The sequence below is a fragment of the Bison bison genome, unplaced genomic scaffold, assembly GCF_000754665.1.
Source record: "Bison bison bison isolate TAMUID 2011002044 unplaced genomic scaffold, Bison_UMD1.0 scf7180017864506, whole genome shotgun sequence".
Classification (NCBI taxonomy): domain Eukaryota; kingdom Metazoa; phylum Chordata; class Mammalia; order Artiodactyla; family Bovidae; genus Bison; species Bison bison.
In genome coordinates, this window is record NW_011495063.1 from 858,234 (window position 1) to 868,755 (window position 10,522).

At 38.4% G+C, this 10,522-nt stretch overlaps 1 protein-coding gene across 1 annotated transcript; it reads right to left on the reverse strand.

The window, feature by feature from the left end:
* Positions 1–3,760: 3,760 nt before the first annotated feature.
* On the reverse strand, positions 3,761–4,696 carry LOC104980669 (olfactory receptor 8B12-like). The gene has a single exon (XM_010829424.1). The coding sequence runs from the start codon at positions 4,694–4,696 to the stop codon at positions 3,761–3,763; it is 936 nt and encodes a 311-aa protein (XP_010827726.1).
* Between the last annotated feature and the right edge of the window lie 5,826 nt (positions 4,697–10,522).

A 10,522-nucleotide genomic window follows, 5' to 3' on the forward strand; every position in this document is an offset into this window, starting at 1 on the left:
TTCCACGTAAACCAAGTTATTCAGCCTCTTTTCTTCACTAAATTTCTTCGCTGAGCTATCCTTATTTAACCACTCTTTATATCTTTAACTCTATCATATCCTGATCGCCGAAGCCATCTCCCCTTTGAATTCCCTGGCTCCACTGGGGCTGGACCCCGGTAACTCACTACTCAACAACAAAAAATAATGAATTACTAATAGATGTAACAACATGTAAGAATCTCAAAATACTTAAACCAAGTGGCATAAACCAGACAAAAATGAACACATACTGTACAATTACACTTTTAGAAAATCTTGAGAATGAAGACGAAAGAAAGAAAACAGATCAGTGGTTACCCAGAAAGAATGGGGGGAATGGAAGAGTTCCCAAAGGGACAAGACTGTGGTGATGGTTTCATGAGTGTAGACGTATGTCAAAATGTATCAGAATTACAGTTTTAAACATTTGTTTAAAGTGTGTGCTGATTTAATTTGTTTAAATTGTATGCTAATTATAGCTTCTTAAAACCCCTTTTAAAACATAAAAAATAAATACATGTTTACTAAACTGAAAATACTTATAAGACTGCACTTTCATGCCCCAAGTGCTCCACCCCTGCAAAGTATCAATCAAATAGAAGTAGAGATAGTATAAGCATAGCATAGAGCCAGAAGATCAAGGGACCCAAAACGGTGACAGAGACAAAGCCACCAGGGGTTTGTTATGTCTTCTTTCTCACTCGTATCCCTTTGCATTCCTCTTCCTCTGGCCTCAGGAAGAACAGTAAAGTAACTCTTAAATAAGACACAGCACTAACCATTAGATGCAAAGCTGATAAATCAAAACATGAAAAAATAAGACCATCTGCAATCAAAAGATACTGTTAAGAATAAGTGAGACATGGTCTAAGAGAAAATAGATAGTAGAGAGAGATGGAGGTAGAGGTAGACATAAAGATATGTGTATGTGTACATATACATGTATATTACATGTATATACATATGTGTTATAAATGCATGTACATATATAAGCACACATGCAAATATATGGACTTGTATATAGAATTTCTTAAATTCTTTTTTTTCCTCTTTTTTTAAAAAATTTATTTATTTTAATTGGAGGTTAATTACTTTACAATATTGTATTGGTTTTGCCATACATCATCATGAATCCACCACAGGTGTAATAAGAAAACAACTAAAAATTCTGATTTTCAAGTGGGAAAAATACTTGAATAATTACTTTGCAGAAGATATCCAAATAGCCAATAAAAATATTAAAAGGTGCTCAACTTCATTACCCATCAGGAAAATGAAAACTGAAATAAAAAGGCATTCTGCTACAAGACCTGAAAGGATAAATAAAAATGTTGAGTATTAATGAGGATGTAGAGAAACTGAAACTTTTGGACATTGTTGATAGCAGCATAAACAGTTTTACTGGAAAGGATAAAGAGAAAACTTTCTAATGTAGATGGAAAGGTTTTAGATCTTGAATTAGGTTGTGATTACATATACATATGCAAAAGTTCAATGAGTTATACACATGATTTGTGCACTTTACTATATGAAAGTTAATTACAAAAATTTTTGCAAAGGTTTCTGTTTTCTTTCATTAACTGCTTTGTACTGTGTACCCTAATATACCAACCCCATTCATAAATTCTAGGTCTCCTGAATTCAAAGAACTATACAATCTCATCTAAAATACAGTCCTCTTCTGTATGTTTATTCTTCTCATTGCAGCAACATTGGCCAGAATCAAAGGGCAAAACTAAGTTTTATCCAAACTTCCTTTATTTCCTAATACAATAATTTTCCTAAGGGAAAATTTATAAGTAAAAATATTTCCCTAGCACTTCACTTATCATTATTCTCAAAGAAATTTTACCACTAATGAGTATAGTGAGTTTAAACCAAAATTTTTTTCTTTTTTGAATTTTTTATATAAAGCTATATTTTCCATTAATAATACTGTGTATGTATAAATTTATCTTGAGATCAATATCTCTTTCCCATATGCCATGCTTCCAAGAAGGCACTAGTGGTAAAGACGTTGCCTGCCAGTGCACGAAACTTAAGATATTTGGGTTCGATCCCTGGATCCAGAAGATTCCCTGGAGGAGGAAATGGCAACCCACTTAAGTGTTCTTGCCTGGAGAATCCCATGGACACAGGAGCCTGGAAGGCTACAGTCTATGTGGTTGCAAAGAGTCAGACACGACTGAAGCGACATAGAGTGCACGCGCACACACACACATACACACACACATTTTCCATTCAATAACACTGTGTTTTTGTAAATTTATCCTGAAATCAACATTTCTTTTCCATTTGCCTCATCATTAGAATGTGATGGCAATCAGCAGTGCCTGAAAATTCAATAGCAATTGCCTCTCCTAAAAAGCAGTAGCTTGGTGCTGCCCTGATAACTAAATGTATACCCACAGCCATCTACTTCTCTGTCCCATCCTCCAGACAATAGAAATTTTACAAGAAATATAGAAATAAAATGCAAGCCACCTGTATAATTCTAAACTTTCTGGTAGATAGATACGTTAAAAAACTAAACAGATAAATTCATTTTAATTGCATTTTTATTCAACATAGTAGATCAAAAGTGTCAATTCAGCATGTAATCAATATAAAAGACAATTGATGAGGTATTTTACATTAGTTTTCATATTAATTATTCAAAGAACCAGTGTGTATTTTACACTTACACCATGTCTCAATTTGGATGATCACATTTCAAGTACTGGATACTGTATATGGCTAGTGGCTATTGGATTGGATTGGATTGGATTTTTAACAGCTCCCAGTTAACTCAAAATACAACCAAGGTACCCCTTGAAATGAAACTCCAAATTCTCGCCCATTAGTGTTGAAATAGGATGAGATGGCTGGATGGCATCACTGACTCAATGGACGTGAGTCTGAGTGAACTCCGGGAGTTGGTGATGGACAGGGAGCGAGCTGTCGGACACGACTGAGCGACTGAACTGAACTGAACTGAAGTGTTGAAATACCTCCACCCTACATCTTTATACCCCATCAAATTACATTTCTCTCATCTGGAAGTTCTAATTCACTAAACTTCGTCCCTAGAGCTCCACCTACCAAGTCAGAGGTGCCCATCTTGCATTTATCTGAAATCTAACATACTTCCCACTCACACACTACAAAATTCATCAGAACCGATCTTGTCGTTTTGCCAAGACCAACTCAACAAAATCTTTCACCTCCTACTCTCTTACAAAATGTGATATATTAAAATTATCCTGTGAGAAGTAGCATGAAATTACTGTGAACATATTCATAAGTGAAATGTGCTAGGTCAACAAACATGTGAAGTAGAATATTCCAAGAAAGACATGAGGCAAGAAAACATGGCATAAAGAAAACAAACTAGGTTGGGATTCAAGCTGAGATTTCAGACCCAGCTGTAGCACCAGGTAGTTCTATATTCTTGGGTAACATACATTTCTGAGTCTCCAAAGTGTGATGTATTATACACTGGCACTGGATTAAATGATTCCAAAGTCCCATTCAACATTGAATACTCTATAATATAGCAACTATCTTTGTAAAATAAAGAAGGAAGAGGGGAAATGATGGTGAGGGAGGATAAATCCACTTGGGAAAAAGTTAAATCTCCTTTATATATTGGACAGAATGGAAGCCCTGGAACTTGAAGTCCACACCAAATAACAATGACAATAATAACAAATTCCAATAAAAAAAAATTGGATCCTTTTTCTCAATTTCTAATATTTCTTCAAGACAACATTATTCTGTCCAAGGTTTTCTTTAGGGCAAATTTGACATCCTTATTCCTCAAGCTATAGATTAATGGATTGAACATGGGCACCACAATGGTATAAAACAAGGAGGACACTTTGCCCTGATCAAGAGGTAAAATAGAAGGTGGTTTGAGGTACATAAAAGCTCCTGACCCAAAGAAAAGAGAGACTGCAAGTATGTGGGAACTGCAAGTACTGAAAGCCTTGGACCTTCCCTCAGTGGAGCTAATGTGGAAAATGCTAGAAAGAATAAAACCATAAGAGATAAAAATGGTCACAATGGGCACCCCAATGCCAATGGTCACAACAATAAAGACTACCAGCAAATTTACATAAGAGCTGTTACAAGAGAGCTCAAGAAGGGGAATGATGTCACACATATAGTGATTGACAAGGTTGTCACCACAGAACGTCAGAAATACTATATTTCCTGTATGGGCTATAGCCCCAAACACTCCCATCCCATAGACCCCCAACAAAAGGAGTAAACACACCTGAGGAGACATGGTGACCGTGTACACCAGTGGCTTACAGATGGCGACATAGGGGTCGTATGCCATTGCTGACAGGATGAAGGATTCAGAAAAGACAAAGAAACAGAAGAAAAAGAGCTGAGTCATACACCCTGCATAGGAAATGAAGTTCTTCTCTGAGATGAAACTTGTCAGCATTTTAGGGACGATGGCAGTAGAGAAACTAAAATCTATGAAGGACAAGTTGAAGAGGAAAAAGTACATGGGAATATGAAGGTGAGAATTCAGTCCAATCAAGGTTATCAAGCCCAGGTTCCCCACTACAGTGACCATGTAGAAACACAGAAACAGGAAGAAGAGGGGGATCTGGAGTTCAGCCTGATCTGTTAAGCCTGTGAGGATGAACTCTGTCACAGAGGAGGTGTTCTCTTCAGCCATTCTCCTCTCGGAGAATCTGTGAGGGGAAATGAAGAGTTGTTCAGAGAAAAAGAGGAAAACAATCCTTCTTCAGAATGGCATTTGAACTGAGGGATTTTTGAACTTCAGGAAGATGGCATTTCTTCATACCTACTCTCTTCTCATGGTACCCAAGTGTCATGAACCGCCCTAGTAACTGTCTGTGGGTGAAATTTGCTTTCAGAGTAAAGGCTGGTACAATCAAGCAGAGTCCATGAACTCATCCGGCCACTTTTTCCTGTACCCTTTCTGTGCACTTCCTCCCCTCCACAGCCCTTGGTCAAGTATGTAAGTCCTGGGGCCCTTCTCTAGGGTTACTCTTGAGACATGGAAGCCATTCGACCCTGACTAGACCTTCCACCTTAGGTCTCAAACTGAGCAGAGCAAGACGGTGAGGTCATGTGCCCAGGGTCTTTGGCTGGAATGGTTGTGAAATTATTATGTGATGATAATAATAATGATGGTTTCCCAGGTGGCTCAGTGGTAAAGAATCCACCTGTCAATGCTGGAGACCCAGAAGACATGGATTCCATCTCTGGGGCAGAAACATCCCCTGGAGGGGGAAATGGCAATACACTCCAGTATTCTTGCCTGGAAAATTCCATGGACAGAGGAGCCTGGCGGACTGCAGTTCAGGGGTTGCAAAGAGTCAGAAACGACTGAGCATGCACACATGCACTAATAATAATGGAGTCATAATGCAAAGTTATCTATAAACTTTAAGAAAAAGAAAAGAAACACTTACAGAGCTCTAACTGTGGGGTAGTTATTGTTCTATATGCTGTGTAGCATTGTAGTTATCTCCATGTAACAGATGAGGACACTGGACTTAAGTGACTTGCACAAATCCCAGTTGTAACAGAAGGTGAACTCAAGTGGTCTGGCTCAGAACATGATCTTGTAACCTCCCTGCCACAGGACAGACCAGGTCAGGCAGACCCTGAAGGGTGAGTGAGTGTCTGCCTGACCTGGGATGAAGTAGCATCCTTTCCTTATAGCCATAGACAACAAGAAACTGAAGAATTTTATTCTGGATCAGAGATCTCAGTTGATGTCATTACAAGAGACTCCCTTGGGATTACGGCTCCAAGAGACCACCTTCCCCAGGGAAGAAGAAATGTTTATTTACATCTCTGATAATGCTTGACAAGGCTTTTAATGACCTATTCTTTTATTCAGGATACATCTTTTTAAGAACAAAGAAGAGCAAAGCAGTATGGGAAAAGTAATTCTTAAGACTTTGTATTGGGCACTTACTGTGTTCCAGAAACCAAAGTAACACACAAATAATTTTATCTCATTAATTCCTCATAACAATGTATTAATAAGTTAGACCTATTAATCTTCACTTTAAAAGAAAATGGGCACACAGCTTGTAGGCTCCAGAATCTTAACTCAAACTCTGGTCTCTCCAACTCCAGACTTCAAAGGGGCCAAGGACATCGTGCTTATTGTATGTTACTGACAGCAACCAGTTTGTCTCTAGACATCAGGCCTGGCTACTGTAAATTGTACACATTCTCAAACAGTTTTCAGGAAGGAATTTCATTCAAATACAGACTAAAGAGGCAAGTTGTACTCTGCATCTCTTACCAGGAGTTTTATATACTAAGGATGACAGGTTCATAGCCAAGAAATCAATCTTGATATGGGGAAACTTGAGGTTTGGTTTGCCAGTGGCTTAGAGAAGTTTTGGTTCTGGGATAATGACAGAAGTCCTCGTACAAAAGTCATGAAATCAAAGCACAAAGGCAGAAGTCTGTCTTCCTCCAGGCAAGTCTAACTAAAAGCACTGCACCCAGGCCAGTGTGTGGTTACGAGTTTGTGCACATACATCAGTGAGGACCTGCTCACCCTCAGCTAAGACTTAGCAATGATGGTGCTTTATCTTTCTGATATGCATTTAGAATTTTCCACGTCCCAGAGTAACCCTAACAAATCTCAATCCCACTGCACAAAAATTGAAAATGAAGAAAGATAATTCATTAGAATGGAATTAAAATAGGCCCTCCTTGAGATCCAAGTGTAAAGAAGATATGAGGTGAGGGGAGTTTCTCAGAACATTCTAAGGGGATTTGTTATTTCAGAGACAGTTGCCATGGCAACCTGATTCCCAAATGTATCTTAAGCAGCACTCCTCTGAAGCTATGTTACCTGATGCTTAAGTACAAGCAGAAAGTAAAATCAGAAAGAAAAAAGAAAAGGCCATTTTGTTTTTCTATCTGTATGCACAATTGCACTCATCTCACATGCTAGTAAAGTAATGCTTAAAATTCTCCAAGCCAGGCTTCAGCAATACATGAACTGTGAACTTCCAGATGTTCAAGCTTGTTTTAGAAAAGGCAGAGGAACAGAGATCAAATTGCCAACATCTGCTGGATCGTTGAAAAAGCAAGAGAGTTCCAGAAAAACATCTATTTCTGCTTTATTGACTATGCCAAAGCCTTTGACTGGGTGGATCACAATCAACTGTGGAAAATTCTGAAAGAGATGGGAATAACAGACCACCTGACCTGCCTCTTGAGAAATCTGTATGCAGGTCAGGAAGCAACAGTTAGAACTGGACATGGAACAACAGACTGGTTCCAAATAGGGAAAGGAGTACATCAGGGCTGTATATTGTCACCTTGCTAATTTAACTTATATGCAGAGTACATCATGAGAAATGCTGGACTGGAAGAAGCACAAGCTGGAATTAAAATTGCCGGGAGAAATATCAATAACCTCAGATATGCAGATGACACCACCCTTATGGCAGAAAGTGAAGAAGAACTAAAGAGCCTCTTGATGAAAGTGAAAGAGGAGAGTGAAAAGTTGGCTTAAAGTTCAGAAAACTAAGATCATGGCATCCGGTCCCATCACTTCCTGGCAAATAGATGGGGAAACAGTGGAAACATGGCAACTTTATTTTTCTGGGCTCCAAAATCACTGCAGATGATTGCAGCCATAAAATTAAAAGACGCTTACTCCTTGGAAGGAAAGCTATGACCAACCTAGACAGCATATTAAAAAGCAGAGACATTACTTTGCCAACAAAGGTCCGTCTAGTCAAGGCTATGGTTTTTCCAGTAGTCATGTATGGATGTGAGAGTTGGACAATAAAGAAAGCTGAGTGCCGAAGAATTGATGCTTTTGAAGTGTGGTGTTGGAGCAGACTCTTGAGAGTCCCTTGGACTGCAAGGAGTTCCAACCAGTCCATCCTAAAGGAGATCAGTCCTGGGTGTTCATTGGAAGGCCTGATGTTGAAGCTGAAACTCCAATACTTTGGCCACCTGATGCGAAGAGCTGACTCATTTGAAAACACCATGATGCTGGGAAAGATTGAGGGCAGGAGGAGAAGGGGATGACAGAGGATGAGATGGTTGGATGGCATCACCAACACAATGGACATGGGTTTGGGTGGACTCCGGGAGTTGGTGATGGACAGGGAGGCCTGATGTGCTGCAGTTCATGGGATCGCAAAGAGTCAGACACAACTGAGCAACTGAACTGAACTGAACTGAACTGAATAGTACTGTCACCTGTCCAAAACCTGAATCCTTGAAAAATGACTTCCTTCTTCTGTTTATTTCTAACTTACAAATTATATATTATACATGAAGATTTATACATGATAAAATGTCTGCAAGTGTGTCTCATTCGTGTGCATTAGCTCTCAGACTTCTGGTTGTTCATCAGAGTTGTACAAGCATGGGCCCAAACCAATCCCCACCTGTCATAGAATTGTTTCTTGCCAGAGTCCAACTCCAGCAACCAGGGATTCAACCTGAAGAGGTGAACGGTGTCGGCGATGAGGCAGTCTCTCATTTTTCTTTTGGATTGCCTCTTTATTTCAAGTTTAAGATTCTCTTTTATACTTTTACAAAAACATTAGGCCAGAGGTTTGACATTTTCAGTTCCCCCTCTCCCAGATTTATTATCTCCATAAATCATTGTTGCTCTTCAGAGTTCCTGCTTCAGTGATCCTCTCGGAATCAGCCTTATCATCTATTATCTACCTCCTCTAATGTGTCCTATAGGTAACTTGTGATTACACTGTAGCTCATGCTACATTCCTCAGTTTACTACTTATCTTCCTAAATCCTGTTTGCCCCTAACATCCTGAGCTCACTATCTCTAAAAAGGCTTCTAGCTATACTGTCTCTAAAAATTCCTAACTTCTATAAGCTATAGTAAAATATGCTAACTTTACAACATTCCTTAAATCTTTAACTTCTAACTATTTTAATTATTTCTAAACCCTAAATTCAGTAAACTCCTTTGCCATAAACATTCTCCTCACAAATAGGCTTCAGATATCAATCCCTCCCATGGCCTCAAGCTACAGCCTATGTGCTCATCCTGGAACACTCTTTTGTAAAAGTCCTTAAACAAATGTCAATGATTAACTTCATGAATTATTTTCTGAGCACAACTGCAGAAGGCTTTGTGCCTTCTCATGCTCCTCTCAAGAGCAATAAGCACCGTAATATTCCTTGCAGTCAACTCAGCCAAGGAGAGGAAAAGACAAGTCAGAATGACAAGGCCTAACTCCTTCATCCCAAGATCCGTGCCTGCAGAATGAGGAGAGGGGCTGGGACCATGCCTCCATTTTGTCAGTAATGCCTAACGCGGCTCCCGACAGTTTCCTTTGTTATGCAGAAGCTTTTACGTCGGATGTAGTCCCATCTTATTATTTTTGATTTTGTTGTTTACACATTTAGTGTCATAGCCCGAAAAAAATCATTGCAAGAGCAATGTCAAGGAGATTCTTCCCTATATTTTCTTCTAGAAGTTTTATGTTATCAGGTCTTATCTTTAAGCTTTTAAAGTTAAAATTAATCTTTGTGAAAGGTGTAAGAGAGTGGCCCAGTGTCATCGTGTTGCAGTATTTATTCAGTTTTCCTGGTAACACTACCTGAAGAGACCATCCTGTCCCCATTGGCTCCCTTACTCACTTGCCAATGTTAGCTGACTCTGTATGCAAGGGGTTAATCCTGGGCTCCCTTGCATTGGTTAATATGTCTATTTTTATGCCAAAACCATACTGTACACACTATTGTTTTGTAGTATATTTTAAAATCAGGAAACTATCAGGAAATTCTTCTTTCTCAAGATTGCTTTAGCTACTTGAGGTCTTTTGGTGTTTCCATACAAATTTTAGAATTTTTTTCTATCTATGTGAAGAATGCCATTATAATTTTGACAGGACTTCTATTGAATCTGTAGATGACTATAGGCGGTATGGACGTCTTAACACTATTAATTCTTCCAACCCATGAACGCAATAGTATACCTTTTCTTTTGTGTCTTTGATTCCTTTCAACAGATTCTTGTAGTTTTCATTATACAGATCTTTCACTTCCTAGGTTAAGCTTATTCCTATATATTTTATTGTTTTGATGCTATTGTAAATGGGATAGTTTTATTCTTTTTACAAGTATGTATCAAAATTCACTTGTTTCTGTATATTAATTTAATATCCTAATATCCTGCAACTTTACTGAAATTGTTGATTAGTTTCAAAAACTTGTTGGTTGACTCTTGGAATTTTCTATACACAAAATCATATTATCTGCAAATAGCAACACTTTTACTTCTTTTCTGATTTTTAATGTCTTTGATTTCTTTGTCTTATCCAATTGCTCTAGCTAGGATTTCAGTTCTGTATTGAATAAGAGTGGTGAGAGTAGGCATCCTTTTCTTGTTCCTGAAATTAGAAATCTTTCAGTTATTCTTCTCTGAGTGTGTTAACTGTGATTTTGTTATATACTGTCTTTACTATGTCATTCTATACATAATTTATTGTGTTATCATGAAAGGATGTTC

Excerpts from the sequence above, each read along its gene's own strand:
- LOC104980669 (XM_010829424.1), bottom strand. The coding sequence starts at position 4,696 with ATGGCTGAAGAGAACACCTCCTCTGTGACAGAGTTCATCCTCACAGGC.